Raw genomic sequence first — 16,645 nt, forward strand, 5'->3', positions numbered from 1 at the left:
GGGGTGTGCAGCCGCCCCTCCGCAGAGGGACTGGCAGCAGGCAGTGCCGCACGGAGACCACGGCACCGGGAGCTGGCTCCAGGTAAAAACAGAGCCCTTTTCTCCAGAGGCTTTATTGAGAAGCAACTTGGCCCTACGACTTCTCTGGCCGAGAATAAAGGCACGGGGATCCCCAAATGCTCCAGGGCCAGGCGGTGTTTGCGATACAGAGAGCAGAGCCTCGGGGTGTCACCCAGCCGGATCCTGCTCCGACCCCCTCGTGCCCGACGGGCAGCGCACGGCTGTCCCGTGGCAATGGGGGACGCCAGGCAGAGGTGATGCTCACAGCTCGTTGTGCAGTGGCCGGCACTGGGGGCTCAGTTTCTCCTCCAGGACAGCGTCAGGGGCACATACCCAAGGGTCACCCGTGTCCCACTGCCACTTCAAGAGCTGCGTGCGAAGCAGCTGGAAGACGGTGGCGTAGCGGGGGTCAGGGGCCAGGTTCTGGCTCTCGGTGGGGTCACGGCTGCAGTCGAAGAGTTCCCAGCGGTCCCTGTAGTAGTACTGGTGCAGGGTCTTGTTCCAGTGGGTTGGCTGCCCGGCCCTGGTGCGGTTTAGCAGGTCTTGGAAAGTGGGCGAGACGTAGAAGTCCTGGTCGATGGGAAAGGGCATCTTGTAGTTGAGGTTGTGAATGAGGCGGAACTGGTGGTGCTGGATGGCTCGCATGGGGTAGTACATGGTCACCTCGTGGTGGCTCTGGCTGCTGAAGGCGGTGGCCCAGGGCTGCTCCGACTCCAGCGCTGGCAGGAGAGACTTTCCAGTGAGCTGCACCCGCTTCGTGCCAAAGATGCTGTAAGAAGGGTAGGGGATGGAGAACCAGTCCAAAATGGTCGGTGTCAGATCTGGAGGGGAAGAGAAGGGTGAGAGGAGGGGCTGGCGCCCGTGGGAGGTAACTCAACCCCAGAGAGGGGCAGAAAGGTCCCCGGGGTCTGCTGCCCTGTGGGCTGTGGATGGTCCTGGGACGAGCTGCAGAGCTGAGCCCCGGGATGACGTCCCTGCAGGGGACCCTGCTGCTCTGTCAGCCCTCCTCTCCCTTCCCGGGGCCAGCCGTGCCAATGCTGAGGGCTGCAGGCTGTCCTCCACGAGAGGACCCTGGGTTTTGGCGTGGGGAGGGTGGGAACCCGCTCACGCTCCCCCAGCACAGCTCTGCGTGCCTCTGCTCCCTCCTGGGGGGCACGGGCTCTTACCCAGGAGGGTGGCGAAGGCCTGGCTGACCTGTCCCCAGCGCTCGGTGTGCTCGGGGGAGGAGATCAGCAGGGGCTCGGCGGTGCCAGACCGGTAGAGGTTGGTCCTGCCGCTGGGGAAGGGGATGCCGTTGTCGGAGGTGTAGATCACCAGCGTGCTGTTGTGGAAGCCGGCACGCCGCAGCTCCTCCAGGACCAGCCCGATCCCTGTGGATGGAGGGGCAGAGCTGAGGCGGGGGGGTGGGAGGGATCGCAGCGCTCGCCGGCACCAGCCTGGCCCCCGCGGCTCCTACCTTGGTCCATGCGCCCGATGGTTGTGTACTGGGCTGCCAGGTCCGCCCGGGCAGCCGGCGTGTCTGGAACAAAGTGGGGAACCTAAATGCAGAACGGGAAAATGGCACGTGGCCGCCACGGGGAAGGAGGTCGCGGGTACGCCGGGGTGGCCTTCACCAGTTCTCGCCCGTAACGCTGATGGCAGTGACCGAGGTGGGGGCCAGCCTGCAGCCGGCCTGGCTCCGGCGGAGGCTGCTGAAGTGTGCAGCTCCCATACGGCCCCGCACAGTGCCATATAGCCCCATGCAGCCCCGTATAGCCCCATGCAGCCCCACAGGCTCCCACCTGCACTTGCTCCGGGCGGTAGAGCTGTGGCTTCCAGTCAGGGATCCAGCCCATGCCGCTCTCTCCGTTGCCAAATTTCTCACAAAAGGCCCCATACTGGGGCTGGGAGTGCCCGCAGCGGTGGGGGTCGTGGAAGGCGACGTAGAGGAAGAAAGGGCTAGAGACGGAGAGGGTGGAGGTGGAGGTGGTGTAGCAAAGGGCTGCCCACCCCCCCCAAGACCTTCCCTGGGCTGTGCAGGGGTAAGCTGGGGTCGGCGGGAGGACTCCCACCTAATCTGGGCTTCTGGATGTGGGGTGACCCTGAGACAAGGTGTCCCTTCCTATTTGTGACCAACTGGGACATGGAGACACGTCTTCAGCGAGGCCGGTTTCCCTCTCCTCTCCCGTGCCCCCTCGCAGCCTGCCCTAGGGACGCCGGGTCCGTCTCACCTCTCATCCTGGCTCTGCAGGAACTGCCGGACAAGCGCTTTGATTCGAGTGATGTTTCTCCCAACCTGCAAGACCGAACTGTTCTCCTCCGTGTAGGCGAAGTCGAAGGGGTAGACAGCCTGGGGCCCAACATGCTTCTTCCCAATTATCCCTGCAAGAACGCAGACAGGCGGTGTGCCAGGAGAAGCGGGGAGTGGGGAGTAGGACGCCGGCTGCTGCTGCTGCTGTCTCCTTCCAGGGAGCTGACACAGATCATCCGCTCCAGCATGGGCTGCGCTCAGCAAACGCTGGTGAGAGTGGAAGATGCTGCCAGCTTCTCCAGTCATTTCTGCCAGTTGCAGAGGCACTTCCACGTCTGGTCAGAAAATGGGACCCACGCGGGGACCACGCTGCCCCAGGTCACAGGTGTGGGTAAGTGCTAAGAGCAGCTGAGCAGCCTGGGTGGAAGTTTGGGTCAAGCACGAGCCTTGTGTGAGCCAGGGAACCAGGAAGCAGCGGGATGGGGAACAGAAAGTGAAAGTGAGGTGTAACGAGGATGGCAGAGGAGCAGCGGTGGAGGGAGCAAAGCGAAACCCAGGTGTCAGCACAGAGCACAGGCATGGGTCCAGTCGGTGCTGTCTAGCTCGCAGGCAGGTCAGCCGTCAAGCTCTCTCAGCCGATGGGGTTCGGTGCACAGAGCAGGGGGGTTTCCCTGCCCGTGTCACTTGCCCAGAGCTCCCTACCTGTCCGGACACGTGCTTGGCTGAGCAGCCGGGGCAGGCTCTGCACGCTGTCGAAGGAGTTGAAGTGGTGCACGTCCTGGTGCAGCCCGTACATCCCATTCTGGTGCTGCAAGCAGGGAGAGACAACACGGTTGGACGACGTCTGCCAGCCTGGCCCCCAAACAAGTCCAGCTGTGCAACAAGTGTGTGTGCATGGGAAGCAGGTCCCAGGGGTCAGGGGACAGAGTGGGTCAGTGGGAATAGGGGGATTGCCAGGTCCTGTGACCGTGCTGTAAGCACGTCGGCTCCGGTCATCCCCGAGTGCCCACCGCGGACTGGCAGCCCCCACCCCGGCGCATGCGGATGCCCCTACCTGGGGTAAGCCGGTCAGGATGCTGGCCCGGCTGGGGGAGCAGCTGCTGACGGAGGTGAAGGCGTTCTGGAAGACCACGCTGCGCCGGGCCAGCGCATCCAGGTTGGGCGTCCGGATGGCCGAGTTGTTGTAGGTGCCGCTCTCAAAGCCACCGTCATCCGCTGCAGCGGGAGGGGTGCGGGGTGAGCCCTCCAGCACCGGGCCTGACCCCCGGCGTGTCCCCAGCTGTGCAGGGGGGACAAAGCCCAGGGGACACTAACGACACTGGGAGCAGCCCTGGGCTGAGGATGGCCCGGCCTGGGGCCGGTGCTGCCGTGACCATCCCGGCAGAGGGGATGCAGCCGGACCCCCGGGCCCGTCCCTCCCCTGCCCACCGGACTCCCCGAGCCCCGGGCAGGGGTACCCCGCCGCGGGGCCGGTCCCAGGGCTGGGGGCGGTGGGGGCGGACCCGGGACCGGTCCCGGGGCTCCGTCGGGCCGGCGGCCGCACTCACCCAGGAGAAGCAGCACGTTGCGGGCCGGGGCCGGGGCTAGGGCCCCGCCGGTCCGGAGCGCGCTCAGCAGCAGCAGCAGCAGCACCGGCGCCCAAGACCGCATCGCACCGGCACCGGCACCGGCACCGGCACCGGCACCGGCACCGGGCGGGCGGGCGGCGGCGGGGCTCGGCGGCTCCTCCGGCCGCCCCGGCTCCTCCTCTGCCCCGGTCACATGAGGCGGCCCCGGCCGTTCAGATCCGGCCCGGGCGGAGCCGCCGGATGCGCCGGGAGCCGCCGGTCCCGCGGCTGGGAACGGGGGGTCTCCCCGGCGGCTCCCCCTCCCCCCCCCCCCTCCAGCCCCGGCCCCGCGGGGGTGCCCGGTCCCGCTTCGGCCCGGCCCGCTCTGCGGGGCGTCCTGCCGCCTCCCCGGGGCGACCGGAGAGCTCCGGGCCCCGCGGCGTGCCCGGAGGGGGCTGGAGGCCGGAGCCGGCCGGGCTGGGGGACGCTGCCCCGGGCATGGCGGCGCCGGGTCCCCGGCAGCGCGGGCGGAGCTGCCCGTGCCCGGGGCTGCGGACGAGGCTGCCCGTCCTGCGCTGGCTCCCGCGTTATTCCTCGGCCTGGCTGCAGCTCGACCTGATCGCCGGCCTGACCGTGGGGCTCACCGTCGTGCCGCAGGCGCTGGCGTACGCCGAGGTGGCCGGGCTGCCTCTCCAGGTGGGTGGCCGTGCCCCCGTGGACGTGGGTGCCCGCTGCCCGACCGCTGCCCGACCGCTGCCCGACCGCTGCCCGACCGCTGCCCGCGGCCCGGCGGTACGGCGGGCAGGGCGAGGAGGGCTGGACGGCCGGCGGCCGAGAGCCGGTTCTTGTGCCGTGTCGCCCATTTTCCAGGGCAGGAAGCCACAGGCGCCGTGGGTTTGCTCAGGGCTGGCTGCGGGCGCCGGAGGGACGCGAGGGCAGCCCAGCCCTCCTCGTCTTGGCGGTGTCTGGCATTTCCCAGCAGCTCCGAGCGTTGTGCCAGTGCTCCTTTTGTCCCCGTGCAGTACGGCCTCTATTCTTCCTTCATGGGCTGCTTTGTCTACTGCTTCCTGGGCACCGCCAAGGACGTGACGCTGGGTCCCACAGCCATCATGTCGCTGCTTGTCTCTTCTTACGCCTTCCACGAGCCTGTCTATGCCATCCTGCTCGCCTTCCTCTCCGGCTGCATCCAGCTGGCCATGGGGATCCTGCACCTCGGTGAGACGCTCTTGCCATCCGTGGTTGTATTTTTAGGATATCACTGTACATCCTGTAGTTGTTCCCGCCCTGTGCTCTCTGAGACGCTGGGGTTGTCCTGCTGACACTTGTGACAGCTCTGTGTGCACGCAAACACCCTGTGCTCCCCGTCAGGGCCAGCAGCATGCTTACTGCTGCCTGTCCCGTGCAGGTTTTCTTCTGGACTTCATTTCCTCCCCAGTCATTAAAGGGTTTACATCGGCTGCTTCCATCACCATTAGCTTCAACCAGGTCAAGGTAGGTTCTGCTGGTCTGCTCTGGATGCCTTGCCCGCTCTCTCCTGCAGCCGGCCGTGCTGTGGAGCTGGGAGATTTAGCACCAGGCTGGGCAGTGTGCTTGGAGCAAGAGGAAGGAGCCCCAAAGGGGGCACGGGTCCTCCCTGCCGGCCGTTCTGGTGGGTCCCCGAGCGCTCTGCTCTGTGCAGACCAAGCCTAACGCACCCTCTGTCTGTGACCAGCTGGTGGCATTCAGAACACCAGTAAAACCAGGACATTTGATTTGGTCACTTGCAAGAGGTACTGGGTGAGTCTCTCGGCACGGTGGGTTTGCAGCAATGGGAGGTGTGGTGGCTTTGCAGCTCCACCGGTCCCTTGCTGGCCTCTCGGGGACCTGAGGTCCTCTGGCTCTTCTGGGGCTGCAATGCTTCCTTTGTGGTTAACCAAAATCAGAGACTCCGGGAGATGGTGTCAGGCTGTGTGACGAACCAGAGGGCCGGTGTTGGCTAATGGCTGCGGTCGCAGCGGGGGACTGATGTGAAGGCGCTGGGGCCTTGCTGCTGTTCCCAGCACGGTGCGGGGGGATGGCAGGGCTGCGCAGGCTGGGCTGGGGCCCCAAACTGAACCCCCTCCCGGGAGCTGCGCAGTCGTGTGTGCAGGACAGGGTGGAGGCATCTCAGGGCCTGGGAACAGGGAAAAAATCAGAGCATCTGTGAGCCTGGCCCACGTGGAGCTGTGCAGGGAAAGGGCTGTCCTGGCGTGCATGCGGGAGCACAGGGCGGTCGGTGAGGAGATCTCCCACCAGCAGTGCCGACACCATGCGTGTGCCAGGGCTGAGCCCTGGTGCTCCTGGCAGTCCTTCCATGGCACGTGGCAGCTCAGGTTGGGCCAGGCTTTCACCAGGCTTTGTCTTCCTGCACAGAACATCCTGGGACTGCAGGGGATTCCTCGGCAATTTTTCCTGCAGGTGTATGAGACGCTGAGGAGGATTGGGGAGACCAGGTCAGCACCCACCCTGCTCTGTACCCCTGCAGCTGTGGGGTCTCGGGCTCTGCTGCTTCGCTACCCATCTCTTTGGTCACACCTTGGACCAATTTCTCGGTCCCTGCCCAGCGCTGTGACACAACTGCTTCTTCTCAGCCATTTCCATTTCAGCTGGAAATTTGAAGATGGGGGAGCACACGGGCTCCCAAGCTGCTAAAGGGGAAGGATGCGGCACGCTTGTCCTATTTTTGCTCCCAGTTAGGTGCATCAGGATTTTGCCAGCCCAAAGGCACGTCCTCGGGACCGTCTGTGTTTTAAATCCTCCTCCAGTTTTTGACAGTCCAAGAGGGAACTTAGGCATCCCCGTGCCCCCCGCCCTCTCCCGTTAGCTGTACCCATGGCTCGGGGTCTCTGCCACAGCCTGGGTTTCTCACACAGCACAGTGACACAGGGTCAGCTTCATCGCGGCTGGCAGAACACCTCCCTGCCTAGCTGTGAGGGGCAGCAGCAGGAGGGGGAGGAGGCAAATCCTGCCGCACAGATCCTGCCTCTTGCAGGGGACCTTCTTCCCTGTTTACAAAGAGCCCACAAACCCATTAACATCATACCGCTGACTAGAGGACACCCCCTCCTCCCTCTCCTGCTGCCCCCCAGGGAAGCAACTCGTTTTGCCGGTGGTGTGGAGGTCCCAGCAGCATCCCTGCAAGCTATGCACCTCCCTGCAGAGCCACGGCACGTACCCGGGCACACGCTCTTCCTCCCGCGGGGCTTTGGGGTGCCTCTCCCTGTGCCCCGCAGCATGTTTGGGCTGGCACTGATGCGCCTGTTGCAGGGCTGGGGATGCCGTCCTGGGGCTGGCCTGCCTGGCCGCGCTGGCAGGGCTCCGGGTGATGAAGAGCCGCCTGCCCCGAGCTGCCCCTGCGGAGCCGCTGGCTGTCAGAGCCAGCTACCTCGTCGTCTGGACCTCCGCCACGGGTGCGTTGGCCATCCCCTGCCCTCTCTCCTCCCGCGGCCATCCCTCCTGGGGTCTCGTCTCTTTCGGGGCAGGGAAGAGACAGCCTGAAAGTGGTAAAGCCCAGGTGGGCAGGAGCTGAGACCTGGAGGTGGGTCGGGGAGGACAAAGTCCCAAGGATGGTCCTGCCGCTGTGCGTGCCCCTTCCTAAGGCTTGGGAGACCTCAGCAGCCCAGGTACCTCCTCCTGCCGTCCCTCCTGCCCCCCCCGGGCTCCAGGCAGGTTTTCACGGTTGCTCTTTCCGCTGCAGCATGCAACGCCCTCGTAGTCCTGTTTGCTGGCCTGGTAGCTTACTCCTTCCAGGTGATGGGCTCCCAGCCGCTCACGCTCACCGGCAGCATCCCCCAGGGCCTCCCTGCCTTCCGGCTGCCACGCTTCTCCGTGGCGGCACCCAACGGCACGGTCCCCTTCTGGAGCATGGTGGAGGTGGGTGCCAGGCTGGCCGGCGGAGACTGGGCTCCCCGCAGGCTGCTGTCTCCTTACTCCTGCATTTGCTGGCTCCCCCCGCAGCGGGAGGAGGCTCTGCTGTGGGGTGACCCTCGTCCCTCGGTGGCACCACTCACCGCGTCCCCTTCCCTCCCAGGACATGGGGGTCGGGCTGGCCGTGGTCCCACTCATGGGCCTGCTGGAGACCGTTGCGATTGCCAAGGCTTTTGGTACGGCTGCACCAGGCGCCTACGCTCGTGGAAGGGGTCTCTGCAGGGGGCTTGGGGTGCTGGGGAGGGTGCTGTTCCCATGGGGGCAGTGGGAGGGACTGGGCTGCCTGTACCAAGCCCAGTTCATAACATGGGCTGGCAGGAGGGGTCCCACGGGGTGCTGCCGACCTCCTCCCCTAGCTAGGCAGCTCTCCCGTGCCTGATTGGGGAGTGGGCTGGGGGTTCCCTGCATCGTGCACAGCTAAAATCTGCACAGGAGCTGAGTGTTGTCTCAGGGTGCTCCTATGCCCCGGGGGGTGCCGGGATGGGGCCCACGGCTGTGCCAGGCACTGCCGGCTCTGCTCCGTGTGCGTGGCAGCTTCTGCCTGTGGAAAGCTCGGGGCAAAGCCACTCATCTCCTTTCAGCCTCACAGAACGATTACAGGATTGACCCCAACCAGGAGCTGCTGGCTATGGGTAAGAGGCCACTTGGAGCAGGAGAGCAGGGGGTGGGGATCCGGCCCCCGTGCTGCTGTGTGTCCTACAGCCTCTTAGCTACCGGAGATCCCCACCTCAGCAGTCCTACCTCGGTCTGAAGTTTTACCTTTCTTATCTTGCATGCTGCCCCCACCCCAAGCCTTTCTCACAACTTAGCAATTTCCAGAGCAGCCTGAGCCCAGCTCACACAGCTGGACGGGATCCGATCTGGCCCCGGGTACCAGCCTGGGGATGGAGGAGGTGATGACAGGGACACAGACCCATCTCGCGGCCCCGGGCAGTGCCTCCCTCGGCTGCTGCATCCCCAGCCCCTCTCCTTCCCCACTGCAGGCTTTGCCAACATCCTGGGCTCCTTCGTCTCGTCGTATCCCATCACGGGCAGCTTTGGCCGGTGGGTAGCAGGACGGGGAGCAGAGCCCCAGCCCGCAGGACGCTCGCTGGGGCTGTGCGGTGAGGGGGCTCTGCGTGGTCTTGGGTGGAATGTTGTGCGGACCCCAGTGGGTCCCTGAGCTCGTGTCCTGGTCCCCAGCTGCCCACCTTGGCTGCCGGGCTATGCATGGGTCCCGCGAGACTTTCCCTCCCATCTTGCATGCTCTGCGGTCCCGCTGCGGGCTGGAAGCCACGGGTTTGCTCGTGTTTCTCCCCGTTGGGGTCTGACGGGGTGGGTGGTTTTCCTGGGTGGGGTCTTTGGGCAGCGGGTGGGGGCAGCTGCCAGCCCCAGCGCAGCCTGGGACAGCGCGTCGCTTTGCATTTCAGGACAGCGGTGAACGCGCAATCGGGTGTCTGCACCCCCGCGGGAGGGCTCGTCACAGGTAGAGACCCTGACCCTGCTGTGGGCTGCTCTGCAGGTCCCCATGCCCAGCACCTGCTCCCCCCCGGGCATCGGGGACCCCGTGGCTCAGGTGCTCCCCATCCCCTGCAGGCACCCTGGTCCTGCTCTCGCTGGCGTACCTCACCTCACTCTTCTACTACATCCCCAAAGCGGCGCTGGCCGCCGTCATCATCTCGGCTGTGGTCCCCATGTTTGATGCTGGGATCTTCAGGACGCTCTGGCGGGTTAAGAGTGAGGGCACGAGCCGGGGGTGGTCGATCCCCTGGTGCAATCCGGCTCTGCCTGCAGAGCAGGCGCTGTCCCGGAGGGCCCTGTGGCACAAGGACAAGGCGCAGCCGAGCCTGGATTGTCTCTTGCAGGGCTGGACCTCGTGCCCCTCTGCGTGACGTTCCTGCTCTGCTTCTGGGAGGTCCAGTACGGCATCGTGGCCGGGGTGCTGGTCTCAGGGATTCTTCTGCTCTACTCCATTGCCAGGCCTCCAATAAAGGTGAGCTTCACACCTCCCCTTGGATGCAGCAGGGCCAGCCGGGCTCGCCAGGGAGCGGGGAGCTGGGAGGGGGCTCCCCGAAGGCAGCAGGGTTTTGGGGTGCGGGGTGATTCTCTCCCGCTCCCATCCTCTCCTGTGTCCCCAGCCTGCCGTCGGCGCAGCACAGGGACCCCTTTCAAAGATCACGAGAAAAGGAGTATCCCAGGAGCTGAGAGCAGGAGAGGGAGGCATTGCTGTCCCTGTTCCTGCTGACACTGGGGTGTCTGCAGGAGGGGAGTTTCCCTGAGGGGTGGGGGCTCCCCTGTGTCCCCCTCCAGCCAGGAGGACGGGGCTTTGCTTTGTCACACGGGCAGTTGTCCCTGCCTGGGGAAGGTCACAGCCCTGAGCTCCCCGTGACTTGTCCCCCTCCACGGGGGTCTTGTGCAGGTGTCAGAGGGGGACGCGCTCCTCCTGCAGCCGGGGAGCAGCCTGCACTTCCCAGCCATCGAGTACCTCCGGGATGTCGTGTGCAGCCGTGCTCTGGCAGGTACGGTGCTCCCCGGCCCACCGGCTTGTCCTGGGGACCCAGCTGTAACCCGGTGCCCACCTGGATCACTTCTGGGGGTGGCAAGTGCTGCCCAGACCTCCAGGCTGCGGGTGCAAGCAGCGACAGCACAGCTTCCCTGCGGTGGGGACCGGTCCCTGGCCGCTGCCGCTCTCCCAAGGCTGTCTCACCCCTTCCAGCCATGGCTCTGGCTCCAAGGGCTGTGTCCCCCAGGCTGATCGTTTCTGGGCTCATCAGGGACATGACCGTATGCTCTTCTTCCAGCAGCATCTCCATCACGCCCCATCGTCCTGGACTGTTGCCACATCAGCAGCATTGATTACACAGTGGTGGTGGGGCTGGCAGAGCTGCAGCAGGAGCTGCGCAAGCACGGCCTCTCGCTGGCCTTCTGCAGCCTGCAGGTATGTGGGATGCAGTCTCGGCTGGCCCCGTGCCGGGTCCTGCTGCCTCTCCCTGTGCCAGGCATCAGCTCTGCTCCCCAGGGGAGGGTCTGCGCCGATGGGCTCTGCCCTGGCCGCTGGCATCTGCCACAGGGAGGCTATTGCCTCTCTTCTGGTAGCACCTTCATCATCTCAAGTGCCTTCATCATCTCAAGCGCCTTCGTCTCAAAGAGGTGGAGGCTGCAGCACCTGAGCCCAGCTGTGGGATGCGGGACGGCGGGGAAGGGCTGCATCCTCCGCCCTGGGCTGGCTGGGGGGCTCACAGCCCTGGAGAGATGGGAAGGGGCCAGCAGCAGGCTCCCTCAGCCCAGGTTTCTCTGTCCTCAGGACCCTGTTCTCCAAGTCCTGCTGTCCGCAGACCTAGAAGGATTCCAGCATTTCCCCAGCCGGGAGGAGGCAGGTGAGGCTCTGGGCTGCCCCGAGTGTTCTCCCGGGGCTGGGGTCCCCCAGGCTGCTGCTGAGCAGGGCTCTGAAAGACAAACCTGGGAATCTGACCTTTGCCAAGCCCCAAAGCTGCAGTGCGGGGGGCCGCAGGGGCCTGGCTCCCGGGAAGGGGAGCAGGAGCCCCTCCGGAGAGCAGGGTCACCCCGGCCTCGGGGATTCACGGCGAGCTGTTGTGGTTTAACCCAGCCGTTCGCTCACTCCCCACCCTGTGGGATGGGAGAGAGTATCAGAAAAAAAGGTAAAACTTGTGGGTTGAGATAAAGACAGTTTAATAGGACAGAAGAAGAAGGGAAAATTACAACAATGATAAAAGAATATACAAAACAAGTGATGCACAAAGCAATTGCTCACCACCCGCTGACCGATGCCCAGCCAGTCCCCGAGCAACGGGCCGCCACCCCCTGGCCAACTCCCCCGAGTTTTATTGTTCAGCATGACGTCCTATGGGATGGAATATCCCTTTGGCCAGTTGGGGTCAGCTGTCCCAGCTGTGTCCCCTCCCAACTTCTTGTGCCCCCCCCAGCCCGCTCGCTGGCAGGGCAGCATGAGAAGCTGAAAAGTCCTTGACTTAGTGTAAACGCTGCTCAGCAACAACTAAAACCTCAGTGTGTTATCAACATTATTCTCATACTAAATCCAAAACACAGCACTATACCAGCCACTAGGAAGAAAATTAACTCTATCCCAGCTGAAAGCAGGACACGAGCCTTGGCTTAACTCTCCTGCTTCTCCCCCTTCCTGGCTCAGAGCGGTCCGGAGGAGCGGAGCCGGGGGGCAGCGGGGCAGCCCCCTTCGCCAGCACCAGCGAGAGCTCGCTGCTGCCCGCGGGGCTCATCCAGTGAGTTGAGGAGCCGCCTGGGACCTCCTTGGGCAGCGTCGCCTTACCATCTCCTCACCTCCGATTGTGCCAGGGCTGTACGTCCTGTGCCGTGCAGAGCGGTGGCTGTGACATCCCGGTGACATCCGACTAACACGCTCCACAGGAGCCACTTGCCCCTGCCCTGCCTCCTGGGATGTCTGTCGGGGCTGGGACCGTCCCCCTGTCCCACGCAGGGGAGGATGGAGCGGCACCAGCCCAAACCCACACAGGCTGCGCAGGCGGCACGAGGGGAGGGAGCACTGGTGGAGACACTGGGAGCAGGCGTTTGGCTGGTCCCACACCAGCTTCCCAGCCCCACTGGAGCTCTGGCACCTCGCCGCCTCTGCAGACCAAGGACAGGCGGTCCGTGGAAGGGATTAGTGGAGCAGAATGGTTCCCGATCACCGTCGTCGGGAAAAAGCCGTCCCTCCTCCAGGCCTTCCCCATCCTTGAAGCTGCCATCTTTTTTAAATCAGCTGTTTTAATTCTGGAGCCTTTTCTTATTCTGGGACATACCGAACTGTGACGCAGAGCGTACTTTTGTCAAAGCAAGTTTTAATGATGCTAGCACTGCCCTCCAAGCCCAAGGGCATGCTGCAGCTCTCAACCTCAGGTTGCTGGGAGATTAAAAACATCAGTGATTTTGCTCCTTACTGATCCCTCTTGGTTTGTGGGGTGCTCTGCCAAACGCTGCCATCGGGCAGGGCTGGGCTGTCCCCCTGTGGGTGCAGTCCCTCACCCGATTCCTGCAAGGCACCGGAGGGGACAGGCACCGTGGCACCAGCTTGTGCTTGCCTTGCTGTAAAATGAGTGCAAAAAGCAATAGTGCTGTCAGGCAGCGGGGCTGGGGGAGGCAGCGTTTGGGAGAAGGCAGTTTTCCTGAGCTGCCTTTGGCTGACACCCCTATAAGGAGGGTATAATAAAGCAGTAATTGCAAATGAGTCAGTGTGATCTCTGCCTTCCTTTGGGAAAAGCTTTTTCCTTTCGTGTGGGAAAGAAAAATTAAACTCTAATTTCTGGGCGCTGCTGAGCAGACCAAGGAAAAGAAACTGAAACCAGGCTCAGGCTGCCCGGTTGCTTAGTGCCTGAAGGCACGCTCCGGCACAGGTCCTCCTGCCAAAGGATTTCGCAGGTTTTGCAGGGGCAGCAGAAGTGTCCGGGAGCCACAAAACTGTCAGGGCCGACAGGTCCTGCTGCTGGAGGCTGGAGGAGTGTTGGCTTCTGCAGCGGAGCAGCGCTGGGCAGCAAGTTCCTTGCTGCATCGCAGCAGATAAGCATTTGCAGAACTGGAAGAGCACACGTGCCCTCTCTTCCCATCCGTCTATCTGTCTCCCTAGACAAGGAGCGACCAGCGCAGAGACGGGACAGATTCGACTCATTTCTCTTCAGGTCGTGTGGCAGCTGGCTGCAGCCCTGCGCTGCCTGAGGTCGTGCTTTGGAAGCTGCTCCGTGTGCCCAGAGAGGAGCTCAGCGAGACAGCGGCAGGAGGGGGCTCAGGTAACCCCCTGCTCGGGGATGCTGGGAGGAACAAGAGTGGGAAAAGAGAGGGGTAAGGGGGTAAAAAAGGCCGGTCGTGTGTAAATAGCACGTGTACGTGAACTTGTGTGTGCGGGTGAGTGTGTGAGCACTAGTGAAGATCAGGTCAGCTCGGTCCCAGTTGGATCGGGGGACGGGGGTGACAGCCGCATCCCTGCTTTTGACTGTTGGATCCAGCACGGTATCTTTTCCTCCAACACACTTGCCCTCCCCGCCGCTGCTGGCAGGCCCTGTCCTGCATCCCTGTGCTGTCCGGGGGGGCACGTGCGTTCAACAGAGGGGTGAAACACCCCACGGCCACCCCCAGCGCTGACACTGCCCCGCTCCAGCAGCCCGAGGAGCCCGTTTATCACCATTTGCTGCCTGTGTTACTGCAGCAGCTCAGAGACTGGATGGCAACAAGAAGCGATCGATGGTGGCCGGAGGGACGTTTCCCTCCAGGCAGCGGTGGGGGGGTTGGTCTATCTCCACCCTACCAGCCCAAAGTAGAAAAAAAGAGGGGCTTTGCTGGAGATCTGGGAGCTGCTGAATCTGGGCTCAGAAGGGAGAGAAGGGGGCTGAGCTCCAGGCCCGTCCCCCCCTCCCCGGGGGCAGCTGGAGCGGGCAGCGGGCATCCAGCTCCGGGCTGGAACTGGCCTCCACAGCAATGAAAGGTTTCTCCCAGACCCCTCCACATCGGGCTGGGCTGTTGGAAAGCTCTTGGTGCGGAGGTACCGGCCGAGGTTTGGGGGTCCCGGGGAAAGCAAAGCATCCGCCCCCCTTCCACCGGCAGCGGCCCTTTGCTGCGCTTCTCCGGTGCCCGGGAGGATGCCCGGTGGCCCGGCCCGCTCTCGGGCACCGCTGCCGCCTGCAGACGCCCAGGTCCCCGGTGGCGGGGGGGGGGGGGGGGGACCGCGGCAGGGCGGGACCCCGGCGGGACCCGCCCGGGGGGGAAGGCGGGGTTGGCCGGGGCGGGGCCGGGCGGGGGGCGGCGGTGGCGGTGACGTCCCAGAAACGAAACTTGGCGGCTCGGCGGAAAAGCGAAACTTTACCGGAGGAAAGGCGGCGGCGGCGGCGGCGGCTCGGCTCGTCGGAGCGGGCGCTGCAAGTGCCGCTTCCCCGGCCCGGTCCCCGGTCCGTCGGTGAGTTTGCGTTGCCGGGACCGGCGGGGTGGCGGGCCGGGCCGGGCCGGGCCGGGCGGCGGGGCTGCGCTGCGGGCTGGGGTGGCACACCGGGCTTGGGCTTGCACGGGGGGCTCCCGTGCGGGCGGCGCGGAGGGGCTCCCCTGCCGGGCCCGGGGCGGCACGCTGAGGGCTCCGGGCCCCGCTGCAGACCCCCGGTGAGCCCTGACCTCCCCGGTGAGCCCCGATCCCCCGGTGCGCCCCGACCTCCCCGGTGAGCCCCGACCCTCCGGTGCGTCCGGCCATCCCCTGGGCATCCCTCTCCTCCTCTCGCCTCCCCGTGCAGCCGGTACACCCCCATCCCTTGGTGATCCCGGTCCTCCCCGCGGTGCACCCCGGCCATACCGGCGCTCCCCCCCCCCCCCCGAGCATCCTCGCCCCGAACCCGCGGTGACCCCGGTGACCCCGCCCCCCCCGCTCAGGCTGGGAGCCGCACAGCCCCGCCCTTTGCCCGCCAGCCCTCACCTAACGGGCCTCATTTGCATTCCTCCGCCCCTTCGCCACGCCATTGGCCTATCCACCCGGCTCGTTTGCATATCTACCCGGCAGAGGGGGGGAGCTGGCGTTTCTCCGCGGGGAACGAGCGACGCTTCATTTGCATATAGGCTCCCCCCAAGGGGTTAGCCCCGCCTCCGCCCCGGGCGGTGCAGGTGAGGGTGGGGGGCTGCGGCCCGCGGGTCCCGGTCCGGCCCGGCCCGGCCCCAACCCTCCCCCGGTGCAGCCCGGGGGGGAACGGGGCTCCCGGCCTGCCTGGCGGGAGCAGTACCCTGCAGACCTCCGGGCTGTGGGAGCCAGGGAGCGGGGCCTGCCAGTGAGGCCGCCGGAGCCCGCCTTGGCGGCGGGATATACGGTTCGTCCCGCCTCAGGGCCCGCTGGGCCGCGCTGCCCTCGCTGTGCCCTGCCGGGTCTGGCGCGTTCCCCAGCGCCTTTAGTTTTAGAAGGTCTCTGCGCAGAGTGGAGTAGCTGGTTTTATTTGTTTATTTTTTAAAGTGTTTGTGGTTCTCCCCCCTCCCAGCCTGCGAGCTGGCGCAGCTGAGGGAAGCGGCTGTTTGCTGGGGCCCGGCCGGCGAAGCCCCCGCCGCTGAGGGCCTTTTGTTTCCTGAAAATAAAACCAGAGCCGAGAGGAAGGTTATGTGACAAAGGTTCATTACTTCACATTAATATTTCTATTTCTCTCTCTGCCCCATCCTTTTCTCTCCCTCTGTGGCTCCGAAAAGCTTATCGTGGTGTATGTGGCTGGGAAACATGAAGTGCCGTGTGTGTCGCTTTGTTTCTGGGGATGATTCTCCTGGTTCTTGCAGCAAGTGTGGGGCCCAGCTGGCTCCCTTCGCCAGCACTGGGGACGAGGATTCAGGTACGAGGGTGCGATGTGGGGTGAGCTTGGGGACGATGTGGGGGGGCTGGCATGCCCTGGGGCTGCACGGTGACCAGTGGCTGCGGGTGTCCACTGGTTCTTGTGTTAGCCCCAGTGCTTGTGTAGGTCTGGGCTGCTCTGCTCTGGCCAGGTCATTACATGCTGCTCCCGTCTCAAGTTTCCCATGCATTACTGGCCAGAGAGGGAGTTTTCCTCGCGTTGCAGTGACTGGCAGGGGACGGAGAGAGAAGCGAGTGAGTTGCTGACACCTCCTACGCACATTCTCCACACTCAGATCTGCAGTGTTTAACTTGTTTCTGTTTTGCCGATGAACTGGTGCCATTTTTATGGAATGCTGTATTACAAAGAGAGGTCTAGTCCCTCTTGAACCAGAATTTCCTATCTTCAGCTTATTGTTAGGTTTAGAATTCACTCCCTGAATTTCTGCTTGATAACATGCTAATTCAGCCTATGTGAACAGTAACAGAATCAAGTACACAATTAATGCAGTTACACTGCGGGAAATATTTCCTAATCCTTTATTTGCTTAAAGA

At 64.3% G+C, this 16,645-nt stretch overlaps 3 protein-coding genes across 7 annotated transcripts in view; 2 read left to right on the forward strand and 1 right to left on the reverse strand.

Annotated features, from left to right (window-relative positions):
- Positions 1–83: 83 nt before the first annotated feature.
- SGSH (N-sulfoglucosamine sulfohydrolase) lies at positions 84–3,966 on the reverse strand. Of its 2 annotated transcripts, XM_052808274.1 has the most exons (9): positions 3,838–3,966; positions 3,345–3,505; positions 2,993–3,098; positions 2,271–2,421; positions 1,842–1,998; positions 1,517–1,598; positions 1,227–1,430; positions 724–881; positions 84–630 (listed from the first exon to the last, which is right to left on the reverse strand). In XM_052808274.1, exons 1-9 carry the CDS (start codon positions 3,938–3,940, stop codon positions 322–324), a joined length of 1,431 nt encoding a protein of 476 aa, XP_052664234.1. In that variant the 5' UTR covers positions 3,941–3,966; the 3' UTR covers positions 84–321. The 2 variants fall into 2 exon arrangements, with proteins under 2 accessions (XP_052664234.1, XP_052664233.1); XM_052808273.1 differs by having other exon boundaries at positions 84–881.
- Positions 3,967–4,085: 119 nt separating this feature from the next.
- SLC26A11 (solute carrier family 26 member 11) lies at positions 4,086–16,091 on the forward strand. 4 transcript variants are annotated; one of them, XM_052808250.1, is made up of 17 exons: positions 4,086–4,533; positions 4,860–5,052; positions 5,243–5,328; positions 6,229–6,308; positions 7,123–7,265; positions 7,553–7,728; positions 7,886–7,958; positions 8,364–8,414; positions 8,766–8,826; positions 9,192–9,247; positions 9,358–9,498; positions 9,627–9,754; positions 10,181–10,280; positions 10,563–10,699; positions 11,066–11,138; positions 11,930–13,538; positions 15,955–16,091. In XM_052808250.1, the coding sequence occupies exons 1-16, from the start codon at positions 4,099–4,101 to the stop codon at positions 12,022–12,024; spliced, it is 2,028 nt and encodes a 675-aa protein (XP_052664210.1). In that variant the 5' UTR covers positions 4,086–4,098; the 3' UTR covers positions 12,025–13,538; positions 15,955–16,091. The 4 variants fall into 4 exon arrangements, with proteins under 4 accessions (XP_052664210.1, XP_052664211.1, XP_052664213.1 ...); XM_052808251.1 differs by having other exon boundaries at positions 10,566–10,699; XM_052808253.1 differs by lacking the exon at positions 10,181–10,280 and having other exon boundaries at positions 10,566–10,699.
- The window catches only part of RNF213 (ring finger protein 213), a 39,771-nt gene continuing 39,108 nt past the window's right edge, over positions 15,983–16,645 (forward strand). Inside the window, exon 1 of the mRNA XM_052808476.1 lies at positions 15,983–16,091. Coding sequence (XP_052664436.1) covers positions 15,983–16,091 — 109 coding nt within the window. The remainder of the gene's footprint in view (positions 16,092–16,645) is intronic.

Source organism: Harpia harpyja, chromosome 14 (genome assembly GCF_026419915.1).
Source record: "Harpia harpyja isolate bHarHar1 chromosome 14, bHarHar1 primary haplotype, whole genome shotgun sequence".
NCBI lineage: Eukaryota > Metazoa > Chordata > Aves > Accipitriformes > Accipitridae > Harpia > Harpia harpyja.

What these genes read in the sequence shown, in the direction of transcription:
- SLC26A11 (XM_052808250.1), top strand. Translation starts at nt 4,099, where the DNA reads ATGCGCCGGGAGCCGCCGGTCCCGCGGCTGGGAACGGGGGGTCTCCCC. An exon ending in TGCGATTGCCAAGGCTTTTG is followed by an intron (nt 7,959 to 8,363) that starts GTACGGCTGCAC and finishes ATCTCCTTTCAG; the next exon opens with CCTCACAGAACGATTACAGG. An exon ending in CGCGGGAGGGCTCGTCACAG is followed by an intron (nt 9,248 to 9,357) that starts GTAGAGACCCTG and finishes CATCCCCTGCAG; the next exon opens with GCACCCTGGTCCTGCTCTCG.
- SGSH (XM_052808273.1), bottom strand. Translation starts at nt 3,940, where the DNA reads ATGCGGTCTTGGGCGCCGGTGCTGCTGCTGCTGCTGCTGAGCGCGCTC. An exon ending in CTGCAGAGCCAGGATGAGAG is followed by an intron (nt 1,999 to 2,270) that starts GTGAGACGGACC and finishes CTCCGTCTCTAG; the next exon opens with CCCTTTCTTCCTCTACGTCG. An exon ending in GGCCTTCGCCACCCTCCTGG is followed by an intron (nt 882 to 1,226) that starts GTAAGAGCCCGT and finishes CTTCCCCTCCAG; the next exon opens with ATCTGACACCGACCATTTTG.